General features: G+C 32.5%; 1 protein-coding gene across 1 annotated transcript in view; it reads right to left on the reverse strand.

The window, feature by feature from the left end:
- Window positions 1-18,865, reverse strand: part of ltl (larval translucida) — a 31,430-nt gene extending 12,565 nt beyond the window's left edge. Inside the window, exon 1 of the mRNA XM_068762476.1 lies at window positions 18,522-18,865. Coding sequence (XP_068618577.1) covers window positions 18,522-18,853 — 332 coding nt within the window. The 5' untranslated portion in view covers window positions 18,854-18,865. The remainder of the gene's footprint in view (window positions 1-18,521) is intronic.
- Between the last annotated feature and the right edge of the window lie 1,381 nt (window positions 18,866-20,246).

Genomic DNA, 20,246 nt, shown 5'->3' on the forward strand with positions numbered 1-20,246 from the left:
TCGGGAGATGCTGGAGCTTATGCTTTGGCGTCACAACTTTCGCTGGATCCGAATGCCTTGGGGTAAATAAAGAATAAAATGATCTCACTTGGTAATAACGAACAAAATGCTATTACTCGAGAAGCTTCAATTTGATTTTTGACTATGTTAACGTAGAGTTCATAGGATTAATTCATTCCATTTGTATAATCGAGAACTAAGCAATAAAAAGGTACATGTTACTTTCAAAAGTAACGTATTTTTAATCTAAAATTCAAAAAATGACAACGCAAGACTAATGCCTGTCTTGTCGTGGCGAGGTGATCAGTAGCCGTGGCCTGGACACCCAGAATGAAGTTAAGAGAAACATACATAGCAGGACATCGAGGAGTAGGGGATGGAAGAAAGTGCACGAACTTGTCCAAAATTTATAGCACATTTTTTTATCTTCGTATACACTTAATACTTTACACTTCCTCTGATATTTACTTATAATACTATTAGCTGTCATCCGTCGGCCTCCCTTGGCCTGCATTACTTTTTGTGGGTATGATTTAATAAAATCTGTTACTGAAAATTTGATATGTGTACTTTGTAAACTTAATTAAGGATGTTATAAACAATTACATAAATTTAAGTAATAGTTACAATTAATGAATCTCCAGTTACGCTTTTGATAATTACGATGAAATTCCCGATTACGCTATACCGGATTGCGTTACCAAATCTTTGCCGGTTAGAAAAAAAATTCCAATTCTGAACGTGTTCAAAAATTACACTGTATCGCCGGCGTTCCATAATACTTTTAACGTAAAATTTTAAACTATTAAATGCACCGGAAAATTTTTTTTTGTTGAGAATACGCAAACTGTATATTGAACCGTCAGTTAGGTTTTAAAATGTTCAAAAAGTTTGTCACGCAAGCCAGCCAACGAAAGCACAACAAACACAATGTATTTTACATTTTTCTGTGGACCGTGCTTTCGGTGGTTAAATTAAAAATACCTCAGTAAAAATGAAATATCAGAGAGATACAGAACTTTTAGACAAAAGCTGTGAACCATTTATATTCACATGTCGAAAATAAACATAAAATTTTAAATTTCAAATAAAGAAAATCTTATAATGAATATTTCAAGAGGAACGATTGTCATCTGCATTTAATCAATACACCTCTGTCTAATTCCTACCTCATACAGACTGTCTAAGCTTTATTACAATTCTGTTCGTAATAGAATTAAAAATTTTTACTTGTAGAAAAAATACATTAAATGTATGTCTCCATTTAAAAACTCTCTTATCTCTTAAGTCTATTTCGAATACACAAAAAGAGAAATATACTAATATTTCCCCCTGCGTAGTAACTCTCACTATTAACAGTGACCCTTTTTGGGTACGGTTTTTAGATACGGCATTTGTGCCGATCTTCGGTGATGGCATTGCTTAGGCTACTGTAGAATAGAGCCTAGTACGGAATTGCAGTTCCGTAGTCATCGTACCTTTCCAGAGATCAAATAAAAAGATATTTAAATTGCTATCATTATTTTCTTAACAACAGAATTACGCAGTAAGATTTTAGAAGTTGTAAAGAGATTATGTAAAAAGGAGTAATCAATAAATATATGTATTCGCTCAATGTGCTGATTGCATCAAACTGACACATGTAGACTATATTTTCAGAAATAATTGGCCATACCATCCTTGTACATTTAGGGAGTCAGAGATTTTTTATTGAACATTACGACAAATTAAATAGTAATAAGCAAACTTCTGTTAGTAAATTGTCATACGACCTTATTTAGCAATAGTACATTTGCAATGAAAGTTTAACAAAATTCCTCTAGGTATCAAATGTCTTTTATTCCGAAATTTATATTTTATTTATTTAATATTTTTTATTATACACGCTAGAATATATTTAAATAGTTTTATAATAATATACAAAAAACTTCAATGGGCGGTCTTATCACACAACGCAATCTCTTACAGACATCCATAGTGTGGAAAAGTGGAAGTAACATACATATATATATAACACTTCTTCTGTTTTCTGCTTAGCGACGTACAAAATGTCATGATTACTCAATGAAATAATAATAAGGTAATAAGTGAAGAATTAAGCAATAAGCATAATTTAGCAAAAAAAAAATAAAAATATTGTCAACGACAAAAATAAAGAATTCGATTTGAAATGAAGTCAACTTAGAACTATTTTATATGTAGTAATATTGTTTGGACTTTCTAGTTTAACCGTAGACGAACAAAAATTATATTTTTTAGTTATATTGAATGTACACGATATGAATCTTATAATATCATTGGAAAAGGTAGTAATAAGCTTCGAATAAAAATGAAATGTTTTAAAGCGAAACTATGATATCTTCCATTTTTAAATTTAATTAAAACAACATAGTAGTAGCTCTGACAAATACCACAGACAATATATAGGCATAGATTGACATCGAATCAAACGTGCTAATATGACTTTAGGCTGTGGCTAGTGGCGGCAATAAATGAGCTTCAATAGCGCTATAATTATATTAAAGAATGAACACGTTATAAATACCGAGAGGCACTACTTAATGTAAGTTTCATAGACTAGTCATACCAATTGACGAGTTTAGGACGGTGGCAACATCCAACACAATCGATGCGCAAATAATAAAATGTAAAAAATTACAATCAAAAGAGATAAAAATGAGTTTGGAACCTGGACCACAATCTGATTCTAGTTTCTAAGAATTTGAGCCCATCTGGTATTCTTCTTACCTACACTATAGGTAACTGTAACTATAAGTGATCCTTTTTTGATAGTATAATAATATGCATAAAATAATTACCAAATGTATAATATATTTCAAAACAGAGAGAGAGTACAGTCCTATCAATTCAGATACTTTTTATACACTATGTCAGGAAAAAGTTTCCTTTGAAGAGAATACATGAAAAAAAGCAATGGTTGAGTCGAGCAGTGGTAGCTCAACGATAGAGGACTATACTTTCGATCGTAGGTCGCGGGTTCGATTCCCGAAATAAAATCTTCTTTAATTCACATTGTGCATTAAATATAGAGGATTGTCACTGCTCAAAAACAAGTTTCTAGAGGATATGCAGCAGCGTCCTCTATGTACCATAATACCACACAGCGATCGCAAACCTCCAGCCAAGCGTGGAGATTCTGGTATATCCATAGATATCTTTGGGGAACGCATATGCCTTGCAGTGGGCGTCCATAGGCTGAAACAATAACATGAAAAAAACGCGAGAATATAGTAAAACATCACTATAACAATGAATTTATAATTACTTTTATTACGACCTGTTGTTGGAGTAACAATACTGTGATAAAATGAGACATTTCTACAAAGAATCATATACTATTAAGATATTAAATCAATACATAAAGTTATCACTCTGAAATACGTTTTATTTATTTATTCTATTGTACTGCGACAGTCGAATGACTTTTGGCAGTACAAAGTCTGACGGAGTTGCTAGTTCGTTATATATATCTTTTCTGAATTTCTTATTATTTCTTATGTCTCTGTATAAAGAAATTTGATTTGCGATGGCCAAGGTTTTATAGATGAGCTTAGTTACTGGAATATCTATGTTCCGTATTGAGTCTTAAAGTCTGGTGATCTATATATATTTGGTTATACGAAATTTAAAACGTTTATTCCATAATTTTATCATTTTTCTTAATATTTTTCGGACGAGTACACACACGATCTTGTTAACGTTGTCGGAAGACGCTCGATGCAGCATCCAACCGGTCTTATATATCTATAGGAATAGACCATATCCAACAGTGGACATTCTAAGGCTGAAAGGATGATACATTACAATAGTTAAATAAGTTACTAAGCTTAGTTTTAATAATTATAGTCTGGAAAATAAAATGAAAAATACCGAAACGCTATAGTCCAAATCTCAGATAGACTAAACATAGCAGGGGATTAACGTATTAATTAGTGTTGTAGTACTTTGCGTAATGCGATACAACCAATAATTTGGTTGACGTAGTCTAAATTTTCTATGCTACAGAAGTGAGAAAAAAAAACAAAGTGACATTAATTTAAAATCGTAACAAAAACTTTAGTCATTTACTAAATTTCTCAATATCCACTTCAAGGAGCGTAATATTGCATGTGATGTTACAGCCCGCGCCAAGTTCTTTCGAGACTTCAAAGTTACGTAAACGTGGTTTAGGTTAAGCACCTTCTGCCTTCTCAAGCCTACGGATTCTAGAAATACCAATACAGCAAGCATAGCAGCAACTAAAAAAATCAATATATAGTTGAAACTAATAAGTACATTTATATAAATATTAAACACGCCTTGTTTAATTACTCGTTTGTTCTGTTTAAATTCGTTGATAAGATTGTCTTATCGTCTTCTCTCTGTGTCCTGTTTCCATCCGGGTTAAGTGTACTAATTGAAAACAGTTTGAGATGAGGATAAAGTAAGGGTGCAGTTATACCTGATATCAAGGATTGCGTCAACATTATACGGTCATGGGTCATGGGAAATAAAAACAAATATGTTTTTATTGAAAAACGGATTAATACATTTCTATGTAGACAATGTTGACAATGTTTCTCGCTTGACATAATTATAGTGATACCGTCAATTATATTTTAAAGGTAAAAACTAGAATCAAACAAAACATTTGATTAGGTCTATACATTAAAACTATGCATTTCATCCGTAGCTTTCTTGTCTAATGACCCTTATGGTTTGACAAAAGAGCGATGCTATAATTATAAAGTAGCTACTACAACAGATTTAGCAATGTTAATAGTTACAGGTCAATAGCTGCCAAATAGAAAAAAAAAAGAAAACGTTATTCAGAGTGACCACTCTATTTGTTGATTTAATGACTGAATGAAAAATATCGCCGACCCGTCTGCCAAGCGTGTCGATTATGGTGCCTACCCATAGATATCTTTTGGGGAGGCCTGTGCCTTGCAGTGAGCGACTATGGGCTGAAACCGTGATGACGTCGGTTACAGACAAGTAATTTATTTTACTCTTTAACTATTATGGAAAATAAAATTCTTTTTTACTATTTACCTACCAAATATCATTTTTTTTCTTTCCACAAAAACCATCTTTGCGCCTTTGAAAAAAATAGCCGTATGAATAAAATCCTTCTCAAGCGCTTAGCAACACAATTGACCACTAATCATTATTTGTGTATGTTTATGTATAAACTCTTGAGAATTTTTAATGTTTATCTTTGTTTTTGGATTTATTTTTAACATTGGTTATTTGTTTTTATTTATTACATATAAAGAAAGATATAATAGAATGTGTACAGTAATGTTATTTAATTATTTCGTATTTCGTGTATGTTCAATAAAAGTGAGCAATCTCTTTACTGTGGATAACACGAAACCTGAAGTCGATTGAAAAATAGTTTACTTTACTCGTATAAATAGAAGCTGTTTATCTGACGGAATTATATTGACTTTTAGCCAAAGGAAAGTTAATTTGTTTTTGCTAACGTAACGGTAAACAAATAGGTATTTTTGATTAGATTCTTTTTAATTTGTTTTATCCACAATTTTAATAAAAAGCTAGTCTCGGTCTTATATTATACGTGATATTAAATACGGTAAACTCAGAGGTAACAAACATGTGTTAGATCGATACGAAAAATCTAGGTGTCTTTTCAATGGCCGCCTAGACAAGAACCATGATAATACATATATCTTTAGTAACTTAAGAAATAGAACGACAACGGGCATTTGATTTCTCTGTAGCTCACAAATTTTGCATTCTTATGCTTGTGGCTTATTGAAAATAGTTATAAAAGCTTTCAGGGGGAAACTGTACGAGTATAGTTCATTTGCATTATATGGTACATTAAACATTAATTGACAGCGAATATAGCAATGAGCAGTAGTACCCCAGCAATAGAGGATTGAGAATTTCGATTTCACACTTTTTGAATCAATTATATGTGATTGCCACGGCTCACAAATAAGTTTCCAGAGGAGCGGCAGCAGCGTCCTTTTTGTACAATAATACCACATTGCGATTGCCAACTGGCATGCCAAGCGTAGAGATTATAGTGTATAACCCCATATATTTCTTTGAGTAAGACTACTTCGCAATGAGCATCTACGGGCTGAAAAGACGACGACGGCAACTTATAAAAATCAATAATTTCAAGTAACTATTAACGCAATGATAATTAGGGGTACGGAACGTATTTACGAAATAGATGCGAATAAATGCGAAAATTACACATAAATGCGAATAAATGCGAAATGTATGGTGCAGATGCCAGGCGGCATCTCTTATGATACGTCCCGCTGATGGCACCAATCATATGTGATCTCTCATATGATTGGTTCCGAACCCCTTTTAAGGTATTTAAGTAAATATCTTAAAAGAGGGATAGCGGTTTTATAATAATTTCTTTACTTCCTACGTAACGTTCCGACCGACGTCGACAGTATGGTATTTTTCTTTTTTCAAAGACCTCCTTAAAATGAGCTAATTGATGGGTATGCGCACTTTTATATGTTTATTCTTCGGTCTATTAATATAAATGAAAACGCCAATATAAAGGACATATTGTTGGCTGTCAAATGCAACTTTCCGTCCTTTGCTGAAGCAGCATTACAGAGTATTTGGAGTCAAACCAACAGCGTGGACGCTGAACGCTTCTTCAGCATATACAATGTCGTCGTAACAGACCGAAGAACGACGCTTAAGGAGTCGAATGTTGAAATTTCTACAATGTTATCTTTTAATTAATTAAAATTGTTTAATGTTAAGACTTGTACTTTGAAATTTTGTATTTTGTTAAACTTTACTTTCATATTTAGTAATAAAATTACTAAACAAGTATTTAATAAAAAAAATACCTAATGTACCCAACTTTTATAATTTCGAAAGTATAAATGCGAAATTTATGCGAAATTTTAATATTTTAAAAATTTAAATGCGAAATTGATGATTTTTTTTTGCGAAAATTCCGTACCTCTAATGATAATATAAAGGGAAAAAGTTTTTCGAAATTCGGATTACTGCATATTAATGATTAAATTATTGTTGACTTGTAGAATATGTCTGTCATATTAAACAATATAAAAATAATGTAACATATGACATAGCGATCACTTTATACGATAGGATAATGGGATCAGGTGTAACAGAATTAAAACTTTTTTTCTAACAAAAGAGCTATACTCGTACATTCACCACTTTAAAGCATAAGATTTATATTTGATATTTGGGATTTCCTAGTAGATTTTTGAATAATAGGAGAAAAAAAAAACAAAGTTTTTTAAATGACGATCGTAACATAATTAAATAAACCGTAATGTTACATATAATAGTTATAAAAATGTCTGGTCGCCACTAACTGGTATGTCCACTTAGCTAAATGTTGTGATGTGGTAACCACAGCACAACGCTGATTTTGGTGATCAACTTTAGTGAGGGTGATAAGATGATAATTACAAATATATACACCCTATACTTATTTTATAAGTATGAAGTTCACTTTAGAAAGGAATTGAAAAAATACATGATGTGCTTTGATGAATATATATTTTTTTAAAAGCAGAGATCAAAACAGAAGAAATATACTTTCTTTTTAAATTAAAGCATCAAGGTATCCTCCAAAGCTTTGGGAATATTCCTCTAAATTACACCAGAAGGTTTCTAAAAAACAAGTCTGCAAGCATAAGAACAGCCAGAAGAAATATCGAATGTTTTGGTTTAATTGCAAAATTTTTTTTTTCCAGTATATTCGAAGAGTGCAAGGAAACTGATCTTATAATTTCCACATAAAAAATTTCTACGATCATCACAAAGTCCAGACTTTGTGATGACCACTCAATGTCGTTACTTTTCGATACGAATTCTTTTCTTGGCAAAATTTATCGTACGACCACAATGCAGACATTAGACGTGTACTCGTAACAAGGGAACCTACCTATTGGAACCAAGTCATGGAGTTTTTCTTATGGAGCTATTGGTGCTTCGGCTGCTAAAAGTATTTTTGAAAACATTATTGCACACCGTCCTGATGTGTGTGTGGTGCAAGATAAAAAAAAAACAACTTGAATTTGGATTTTATTATTAACCATCCTATATATCACAAACACAGTCTTAGACGAAAAGAAGAACATTAATTAATGGTTAAGCAAAACTGTCCCTGTGAACCCAAGACAGAGATTGTATGAGAAGTTCCCAACAACAGGGGCCATTAATTAAAAAGAAAAAAAAACACGATTATAGAACTTAAAAAGTTATGGTAAACCACGGCGAGCGGGATGTTATCTCAACGCATGGATCAGTGATCATTTGCTACTGCATTATTGGTGGCTACTTTTTATCCATAGCACATAAAATGTTTTTTATAATAAAATTACTCTTAAAAATAAGTCTGTATTAAAACGCTCGAAGTAATAAATATTTCTTCGAGTTTTTTAATACAGCTATGTTATCAATTTTCTGTCGACGCAAATTAATCTGTGTTAATAATTTGTACAGGCTAAATAATAATACATTTTTCAATTTCGTAGGAATATTCCTCTCGCCGAATTCAGGTTAGCTAAAAACGGATTTTAAGAAATTCCACCTTGAAGGTGGGTGGAACTGCCTTCATCAAAAATGTATTTTTTTAAACTAAAGCTCTTTTAGGGATAAAATTATTCAGATTACTTTTTGGCATATTAAAATTAGCAAGAGTGAATATAATAAAAATTTCCAAATTCCCCTTGGTATGGCTCCTATTTCAGGTCAATTTCAGAGTACCAGCGTAAGGCAGTTCGTTATCATTTCATTATCTAACTTCGCATGCTGAAAGTACCATCATTGTCCTATAACTGGTAACTCATATCGACGAAAGAAAACAAAAATATGATAACTGAATAAGATATAATTGTTATATATTAATTTATTAATTAACCAGAGCCAAAAAAAAACTTTACTGATTTCATTAAAAGGTAAGGAAACACGCGATACAACCTATACCTTGAACATATTTCACGTATTACATATTTGAACATGTACAAAATGAAATAAAAGTTTTCTTTGTGAGATACAGCTCTTTGTTGTCATAAAAATATGACATAAAGTCTGTTGTGAAAATCTTACAGCTATGGGGCTTCACTACTTAATACCGAAATATTTGCATATTAGTGTTAAAAAGCAATCTTGCGTATCAGTTACTTTGTTTTCCTGTCCCGTCTATATAATTATGCAAGGGTAATTAGTTCCAGGTGTAAAAGCTTTAAATAAGTAAATATAAACTCGTTTTTTGTCAGTATATTTTGCACCCATTAAAAAATTCACTAGTTTCAGAAATACTAAATAAAATTATTATATAGTAAAAAAATCTTTATCGAAATTCGAATTACCACAAATTAAAATAAATAATTGTTTATTATCTATCCCTGCAGACTAAAATTAATGTGAAATATTCCAGAAAGATCACTTTATAACAGTTGTTTGGAAATTTACGTAAAATTTCTAAGGGCTTTTTCTGATAAGGAAAGCTATACATTACCATCTTTAAAACTTTTAAATGTGTAACCAATCATCCTGTATTTTGTGAAATCACATCGTTCCGTTATGTGTAGGCATAAATGTATATACGCGCTGGAGATGATAAGGAAGAAATGTAATAAACTGGTTATTATACTAAATGCGTCATTGTGTAAATGGACATCGATGTTTACATTCTGGACGTGATTTGTGTGCCATAATTATGTAAGGGTTTTACGTAAAAGTTACATCGAATTATTGAACTCGGCGATAACGTTATTATCCTTTCGCTTTTACGAACGGACGCGCGCTTTATCATTTAACAGCGATTAAATACATATATATTAAATATCATTAATGTAATTGGTTATATCATTTATTAAATTTACAAGTCTACACATGACAAAATAACTACACGATCACTACAACAATTGTTTGAAATTGTTCTCAGTTGTTTCCCCTAAATCAACGTCAAACCCAAATTTTTAGATTACCACAGGAAAGTTAATTGTTAAAACTTATGTCTAATATTTTAATTATTAATAATACCGTGTTGTTCTTTACATATCTATGAATACAAAGTTACTACTAGTTTTATTTTAATTTTTTCACAGAGTAACTTCTATAAGAAACAGACAAAACGTTACACGGCTACAAGCTGATCTTGATAGAAACGCTATTTTTTATCAAATGTGTAGTAAAGATTATTAGTATGTAACCTTCACCGGCCCTTTTTAAAATAATATAGATTTTTAATATTATTTTTAAAACGAATCTGCCATAAGATTTCGAACTTGACTTTGATTTATTAGAATCTCTTTATATAGTTTCAATAGATTAGCATTAGCAAGTCTTAAGAAATATGAAAGAATCATCCATTAACGTCAAAACTATGTACTGATTTTGTATTCTCTATCCACGCGAACGGCAATAAAAGATTCATTCGTTCCAAAAGGAATGAATAGTTTGTGTTTAAATTTTATACTTTTATATGTATTAAGTTTCATAATAAAATTGCTTCCCACGTTTGTAAGTATATGGTAATTCATAAGAGTTTGAACCTTTGTTTACCCAGCGAGAGTCACTTCGAGTAATTTGAATTAATTTGACTGCTTGGTTTGAAACTCATTTTCAGAAGTAAAATGTTATGTGAGTATTGTTCATATTTGAGACGGCATTTGCATTTTTTCGCGAGTAGCGCGGTGTAATGTGAGACGGGCCGGCCGGCAATCACGCTCGGCCGGGCAAGCGCTCTTCGTTTAATTGGACTCGTTTTTTAATTTAATTACCCTTTGGCCCATGCCAGAACGACAATTACAGATCGGTCGACTCAACCAACGAGCCCGTATTTGACCGCCTTCGCCAACCAAAGGTTCTTTGCTGGAAAAATTATGATGCGCTTGCGCATGTCTATTAATTAATGGCTATCAGATTTATGACATTCATTACTTTTATTTTTCATAATAACATTTCTTTAAAACGTCAGGTAATAGTTTTTATATATTTATAACTACCCATAAATAAATACTATTTACCAACATATATACACAGCTCGATTAGAAATAGGTGTAAAAGCTTTAAACAAGTGAATGTAGCTGACTTGTTGTCAATTAATGTATAGGCTAACCCTATTTAGGTATCAAAGGTTTCAGAAATAAATAACGTATTAAATAGTAAGAAAAAGCGCTATAAAAATTCAGATAACTAAATGTTAAACTTAATTATTGTTTACTATCTGTCCCTGCAGACTTTGATGAGAAAATGAGTTACATCTGTAGTTCACTTTAACATTTTAAAACCCTCTCGGCATTACACCAGTATATTACACCAATATTAAAAAATAGATGACATTTATTCTACACCACAAGAAACACGTTTAACGAAAACAATACTGAGACAACAATGCATTTAGCGAAAAAAATCAAATGCGGATCAGAAACCATTTAGGTTTATCATCAACATTAAAACTTTTTCAACAACATTTAATGTTGTGAAATAGTAACATATATGTTGAAAATCCAATCCTAGAGAATCATATTAAATATATTACATTACACTCCAGATATTGGTAAGTAATTATGTACACATTTTTTAATGCATTGACGCAGACAGTAAACTTCCAATCTCTAAACGATATTAGTTATCTTAATTTCGTAATACACAACTAACAATATAACTGATGTCTCTAAATCATTTCATTGGGGCAAATAATGAAACTTCACGGAATATTTTTAGTTTGTTTAAACATTGAAATCTTAGTTTATCGTTAACAAATATTCCTATGATTTCGTTTACGAATTTAACTTGAATTGAATTTTTTTGCCGGACTGTCACTGCTGATATTCATAAATTCCGCTGGTTTGAAATGGCAAGATGCAGAGGGTGTCTAACCTCTAACACTTCTTTTAAAAAAGCAAAGCTCAAAGGCTTATGGGGAAGCATCGCCTCGGGTCGCTATATACTACTATTTTACGGAATTGGGAAGTAGCCGACCTCTTAGATCGCTTTTGTGGACTCTCCATGGAGTAATTAACCTCAAGTGCCCCCACGAGGAACCTCTGCTTGTGCTGTCACTAGTTAATATTACCCCTTTAGTATTCCGACAGAAGGGTGCCCAAGAGGGCCAAACATCGGCCTGGTCGGTTATAATTGCTTGGCTAATATCACTACTGCCACTTCGGAAAGCGGTAGCGCTGGAAGAAAGTGAAAAAACCTCCACCGACGCTTCTATCTAGCATAAATATGATCAGGGGTTTGAGTCTCCTTTGATATAGGATACGACCTTCTTTCTGACGAGGCCTATTGGTTATCGAATGGCGACTTTTTGCGTGAAAGATGGTTTCAAAACTCTTTATTTTACCCCGACACTAAAAGTGTAAACCAACCACCAGTTTCAGTTTAACGTTGTATAAAAATGCTTACAAAACTTTTCCACTATAACTTCCGCGGTATAGCAACTACATTATAGGAGTAAAGAAATGAGATATTTAAAAAAAAACATTGAACACAACACGTTTAATCGTAATGACTATTATTGGTCTACTCTTCATTGTTTCACCTGTATTTTACCATTGCTGAATAGGCCTTCCTCGTAGATTTCCAATAAGACTGGTTGGAAGAGGCATCTAGCGTATTCCAATGACTTTAACAACGTCGCCTGTCCATCTTGTGAATTATCGTGCTACGCTGCGCTTGCCGTTCCGTGATCTTGACTCCAGAACCTTAAAATCCCAGCGGCCAACTGTTCTGCGCGCTATGTGGCGTGCTCACTAACACTTCAACTATGTACAACCGCGCGGATTAGCAAATCCGTTGGGCTATACCGACATAACTACTAAAGGATAATTTCGTCCGGCTACGGATCTTCTTATTGCTGATTCGATCTTGTAAAGAAATCCAGAGTATAACCCTCTACCTGGCACCTTGAGTGATAGCAAGCTTCTTCTAATAAGTTGCATTTTCAGTAAATAATAAATTAAACAAAAATAAGCTAAACTATCTTTAATTATATTCGTATAAAGCACAAGGGAGAACTTTTTAAAAATTAAATTTATTCGCTGTATATGTGAGCACAAAGAACAGCTATATATTCTAAAATGTAAATTATTAACTTAACATTAACTTAACAACAATGATGAAGGTCCTGTGCTTGCCTATCCTCCACTCCTTGTTCTCCACTCCAGGACTTTAATGCCTCAGCGCCCATCTGTTCTACGCGCTAGTTAGCCTGCCTATTGCCACTTCAGCTCTCTAATTCGCTGAGCTATTTCAGTTATTTTCGTTCACCTGCGTATCTCATTTCTAATTCGATCTCATAGAGAAATCCCTAGAATAACCTTCTTCGTGCCTCGTATAGTGACTGTGAGTTTGACAATGATGCCTGAAGTAAGAGATCCCAATTCTATGCCGAATTAAAATATGAAATATTAACAAATAACAAAAATTGGTTATAGACTGACGTCTTCAGGCATTGAGATTTATTACGGTGTTTTGTTTTAGGGGTAATCATTACTACAATAATTTCAGTCAAATAAAAAAGTAAAATACGAAATATCATTCTTGTTGTCACCAATGTCGGCGAGATATTATTTTACCGGGATTTTTTTTTAAAGAAAGAGTAGCTAAATAGGAGCTTTAATGGTCTACAATAAGGTACGGTACAAGTTTTTAAACTACAGTCGAGTTTGCGCACGTCAACTCATAACAAGGTGGCTTGTCGAGATAGCATAGTAATTTCAGTAGCAACGGCGTTCTTCAAAATGACGTACAATTACACTTATGTACTGTTGCATAGCGGTAGAAGTAAGTCTTGGTGATACCAACCAAGATTTCAACCAAGTTTAAAATGTATCTTTACAATTGATCTTTGGACTGGGCTCGTAGACGGGTGTCACCGACATCAGAGTGGCTACAATTACGTTGGTTTATAATGTATTTATTTTTTAGCCAATGTAATATACGTAAACTTGGCGGGGAGAACAGGAGATTTATTTAATAGGCATTTAAAAAAATCTTAAACAGTTATTAAAATTTGGCATATTATGTTAAGACAAAAAATAAATTCAAATGAGTGGATTAATTACAAAATTCTATTAATAAGTATAAATAAAGCGATTATAGTATAAATAAATCTATTAAATTAATAGATCAAACAAAATTCATAGCTAAGATAGAGTGTTTGAATCCAAATATTCATTGTACAGGTTTATTTTAAGTTTTTTGTTGGACGGTTAAATATTTTAACACTGGGCAAGAAATGTAATTTTGCCTAAAATTTGTTGATTTAAATGTCGTAGAATAATCCTAGGAATAAATAGGACGCATTTTAAAAGTATTCCAATTGGCATAGAGGATAAATCCTTTCAAGCAATTGCGGACAGTCAGTCGTGCCTTTGGCAACCAATGCGTTTTACTTCTGAACAACTCCAATATTTATAAAGGTTGATTGATTATAGGTGTAATGGCTTCAAAAAGGTGAATACATGAGTATAGCTCACGTATTTACCTTTTTAAAGCCATTCTCCCTTTTAAAACTATAAATTCACTATTTGCTCTCAATTAATGTACATCCTTTCAAAATTAATGTTATTTTTTTAAATAATGGTTAACGTAACTAATTTATAGTAATAAAATTAATTTACAAAGTTCAGATTACCTATTAAAATTAATAATCGCTTATTAACCGTCACCGCAGATTTTGTGTTGTCGAAAGTTATTCGCCTGACGCATTAAAAATAGTTGCAACCATAAAAAAATAAAAATTAATATCGCCTATTTCAGAGTGATACGTTTACACATGTTAATTAAATATAGGTATAAAATCTTGAAAACTTTTTGCTATTAAATATGCTATACATTCACTCCTTCAAAGCCTTTACACCTAAAACCGATCATTCTGTATATTGACACAAAGAGATAGCTCGTGGCTCGTATTTTGTACCCGCAATAATAAAGTCTTCTAATGGCAAAAACCAAACGAAATTTTAAAAACATCGGGATAGTACCATATCCAGCCGCATTCGCGTTGTCAAAAGTCAAAGCCAATGATAGCTTGCGGGGAATTTCCCAGTTTCAGAGATACCGCTGCGCGTCATGGATTTAATAAAAATAATCATATTGCATTCTAACATTATCTTAATATAATTGGTATATATTTAATTCATTAATCCAAAATTAATTTAAATTATATATTACTACATAACAAAAATATTATTTGAAATAATAAATGTAATGTAATGCCAAAGCTCAAATAGCCTATGGTATCCTACACTTTCGTGTGTCGTATCCTCTACTACTGAATATCGTGATCCTCTTTAGAAAGTTTTTCATGCACTATGTAAATCTATATGAGCTGGTCTTTGGTATGCATTGCTTCGGCTACTGTGGTATCTTCCTTCGGATATGATCGGATCAGCGCATGGGGATGATCAGTGCCTATGGTACTGTAAGTAAAATTGTAAACGGGATTGAAACCACAAATTTTTCGCCCGGACTTCTACCGGCGTATTACCCTGGCGTACATGTTCTCCCTTAACCAATACAAAGTTAGATTTTCTCTTTCTAATTTTGAAATAAAAACTTGCCACCTCGTTTTTATTAATATGATTTGTTTTTTAAAACTTTTACCGTTAGGTTTAAAAAAAATCGAGGAATGAACGTCAACCTTTGGTCTAGAAAACCAATTACAATAAACTAACATACTGAGCTATTGTTAGATCATAACATTTATGTTATATATTTAACGCGTAATGTAGACAATTGTTTAATATTCGTTGTAGCACACTGATAATATTCAATGTTAAGCAAGTTCTCGGAATGATATCAGAGAAACGAGTGAAGGTGACATGTTTTTTTTTAATGAAAGATATCATCGCTAGAGTTGATCCTGTGTCGCTAAATAACCACATGCAGACAATTTAATAACAAATACCACAACAATACAAACATTATAATAACCGGAGCCAAAACATATCTATAATGTCTAACAGGATATCAAATCTTTGGCGCTGGATCGCATTTATTCGGTTTGACAACCTAAAAATACTTATTTTGCAATTAAAATTAAAGTATTAAAAAAACTTGAAGTCAAACCTACAAAATAAACACATGAAAAAATTCGCTAATACACAGACGTCAGTTTGATATCTAACGTAAAATTTAAAAAAAATATATTGTTATGTATTTTGTATTGTTTTCGGATTGTAATCGGAAACCCTCGAAAGTTAGCATAATACTTTAAAACATCAACTATTTATTAAACGTTGCTCGTTTTAAATATGTTTTTTGGAAAAATATGTATGTAATAAAGTGTTGTTACAAGTTGTTTAGGAAAATCATGGATTAATTAATTTTCTATATTCCCTACCAGAAATAATATATTCTTTTACAGATCATTGGTTGTTATAAAATATATAATATAAGATTTAGATTAAAGTGCAAGTGTTAGAAATAATAATATCGATTATTCAATATTTTGCCGATGCAATATTGAGGTAGTGCGTACACGATATACATATATTACGATATTCATTTTTAAAATGCTTGTTTTTCTCTAGAATGTCTTTATCAAAAAAAATACATAAAATAAATTATGTTTATATTAGGAATATTCCAAATGAATGAATCGTTATTTAGTACGGTTTGAACGTTTCCAGACGTAGTGATAGGGTGATTTGGGTAAAGAGATCACTCGACGAGATAGACAGTTGTTTAGAGCATCGAATGTTTATACCTTACACAGAGATATCACTGCGTTTCAATATTATAATTTACAGCTTGCAACTATGCTTCGAATAGATTTGCCATACGATTGAACATTGATTTATTGAAATAATTTTTTTGTTGAAAAACATTGGAAATATTTAAAAAACTATAGTTATATAAACTAATATATATAAATTATTATTTTAGTTTTTATTGTAGACAAGAAACATGTCAAAATTATACTTTCTTGAACGAACTCAAAGAGATCGGTAACACAGACAGATTTAAACATATAGGTCTTGAAAAGTAAAAGGTTCTGAGAGGAATATTAGAAATGCAAATAAGCTGAATTTCGTTCAAAAATTTTGTTAATTAAATATGCTTGTAACTAATGCATGTAATATTATTTTAAAAGTATTGTAAATCTTTAATTTCTGGATGAATTGATAACTCAGTTATATATACACAAATCCTTTGATATTTATTGAATAACGAATAAACAGTTGATAAGAATAATCAATGTGGCAGAACTAAGTCAAAAGAATCGCGGAGATTTGAGGGTCGCGCTAAATATGAACCAATATTTTACGTACTTTTAACATTACTATATAGTAATGAAATTTAGTATGTGTATATATTTTAAAGACAATGAATGGTCTTGAAACCAATTTTTGTGAATTTTATATCAATAAAACTTTTAATTGAATAATATTTTAAAAAAATCTGGTAATAAAAATTACTGAATTACATAATGTAAATAATCGAGGTGATTTTACGTGTGAAAAAAATTATGTTATCATGTTTAAAAAAAATTAGAACCACATTTTTATTTCGATAATTAAGAGAGAGGATCGTTTACATTTTAGGAGTCTATGATTATCGTTTTAAAGAAGTCGCTGAGTACACAACTAACGAGCGCTGTAATTTGTTAGAACACCATTAATGAGTAAATATAGTGAATCGACACGTCCAATACGATATCATTCAATTTTACTGCTTTAGAAGTGACCCGAGATAACCCGACAAAGCATCGGTGCTCCCAGATGAGATCCCCATATGTAGATGGAATTCATTTACAGACGTTGAAATAATTAAATAGTAAACTTATTGTTTTACCCTAAAATATTTATGTATATATTTAAATATTGGCCGATTAGAAAATCTCATCTTCACAGCGACTTTGACCCTTGATAATGAGAGAATAACAATGTAGACACTTAACAAATACGTGAATGTGCATATAACAAATGTTTTAGATGAGTCATAATTAAAGAAATTATTAGCAGTGGATGTGCGATGAAAGGTTAATTTGGCGTGAACTGAAATATTGAACGATGTTTTCATGCGATCGAGCGGACGAAAATCTCACGAGATCAATTAAATGGCCAATATGGGTCGGCGGTAGGGTCACAGACGCTTTTATTGTTATTCTGTCATAGATGAAGATGATGAACTTCGCGTTCATCAGCTGGTGCTATCAGCAAGACGAATCGGCCCCCTGTTTGTTTTTAATATTTATGATCAATATTAAAAACACAGTTAACTCTACGATGACAACGATAAAACTATGCTGAAAATAAAATCGATTGCAGAAATTGATATAAATTGTGAACCACCCTAATGTACATATAAACAACATTTTCTCCATCGCAGTCGACGGCAGAGATCACCAACCGTCCGGGGGAGGGCATCGCCCACTGCCGCGATAACGGAACGATCCTCTTCGACATTGTCACATACTCTCTCTTTTCTATCACGAAACTGTTATTTAAACATGACGTTTGTACGGCACAGTAAAGGAGCTTTCGTTGTGCGTTATAACTTGCCTTAGGTTATCGAAGTTGAGCTTAAGCCTTGTGATGGACAGGCCGAGGTCTCGGAAGCTGTGGTGTTCGAAGTCAGGCAGCTGCGAGTAAGAGATGTCGAGTCCGATTTTGGTTTCGGGGCTGAATTTGTTCTTTAAAGCTCTAGCGATGTCTTGATAGGTGGCGATGCGCTGGCAGACGACGAGGATGGCACCGGTGCCGGTATCTTCCCGTCGACAGGTGCACGGGGATATTTCCCGACGCATGGCGCAGTGGAGGCTGGCGCCGGCGCCGAATTGTCCGGCGAAGGCGCATAGTAGCGCGGCGGCTAGCGCGTGCGCGTGCGCGAGCATCGTGCGTGCCGAGCGAAGTTGCACACGCGACTGCCGACTTCTCTTCATATACAAGTACTCCGTTCTACCGTCCGCACGCCCTCCCGGACCCACCCCGCGAATAACCACCCGGCTAAATCCCGATCTACACATTCGTACCTGTTCTAGCTGCTGGTCAATATAGACCAGACCTAATCTGGGCGCTCAATCTTCACTTCTTCCAGCCTTTTTCGCCAAGATTTCCCAAAATGTATCTGGTCTCTCGAAGTGTATACAATAGCAATGAATTCATCTTCGCTTATATACTTAAACTTACTTCTTGTACTCTATATGAAGTTATTATTTTTTTTAAAAAAAATATCCAGAATAGGGAAAATACGGAGTTACATTCCTCTTATTAGGGTTTTTGACATTATATGACTCATAACACTTATAAATATAAATAAAAGCTTACCTTTACTATTTCTCAAAATTTTTAAAAATTTAAAGTTTATTAAATAATAAACATATGTTTTTTTCTTATCTTTATTAAGTAGATATTTCTAAACCTAGTTAAAATATGTTTTGACAGTTTCTCTGGCACTTTTAACAATTGCCATCTCGCGTCCTATTAGACAAATACACAAAAATTTAAAGTGCGTCATCTGGCGGTTAGTTTTAAAACTAACATACTTAATAAACATCGATCTAAGCTCACTGATAAGCATTAACAAATTTTATTAACCACGCACTAATGACATCTTTGATTATTTAAACGCACCTATAACCCAAACTTTTTTAGAAGGCCGATCAAACTTATATAGAATCAATGAAACAAACAATGTAAAGTACAAAATAAATATATGATCGGTAAATGTTACATTAATTATTTGTTAAAAATTAATTAGAGTTTAGAAAATTAAAACTTCTGTAATTAATGTTAGATTTCGAACTGAATTTAGACTGTTTGAAAGGTTTCAAACTCAAAGTGAAAGTAAGAATAATTGGATATGAAATTTCATTAAGTCATTAAAACAACATACAATGAAGGCGCTGTTTTAAGTTCGTGTCTACATACACCATACACTTATTCCAAACTTTACACTCTTGAACATTTGAGATAACACCGAGTCGGGAGTATACGTTGCAAGAAGTCGCCTATTTAGAATCGTATTGTACAAAATTTTGTGATATTATTTCCAATGACGACTATAACAAACGCATCATTTAAAAAAAATATTAACTTTTGGATTGATTACTCAAAATTCTCTTTGGTCGAAACGAAATATTACATTGACAGTTCGTATACAAATTATTACTTTAGTCGTAATTTAAAAAAAAAACTTGAGTGAATTTGTTGCAGATTCTTCTCAGAGGCTTTTAGAACCTTGTATTGTTGAAGGATGCCATAATATAGCTTAATCTGATCACAGTG

The sequence above is a fragment of the Battus philenor genome, unplaced genomic scaffold (genome assembly GCF_028537555.1).
Source record: "Battus philenor isolate CCGP_79_NKW_IND1 unplaced genomic scaffold, ilBatPhil1.0.hap1 SCAF_1, whole genome shotgun sequence".
NCBI classification, from domain to species: domain Eukaryota; kingdom Metazoa; phylum Arthropoda; class Insecta; order Lepidoptera; family Papilionidae; genus Battus; species Battus philenor.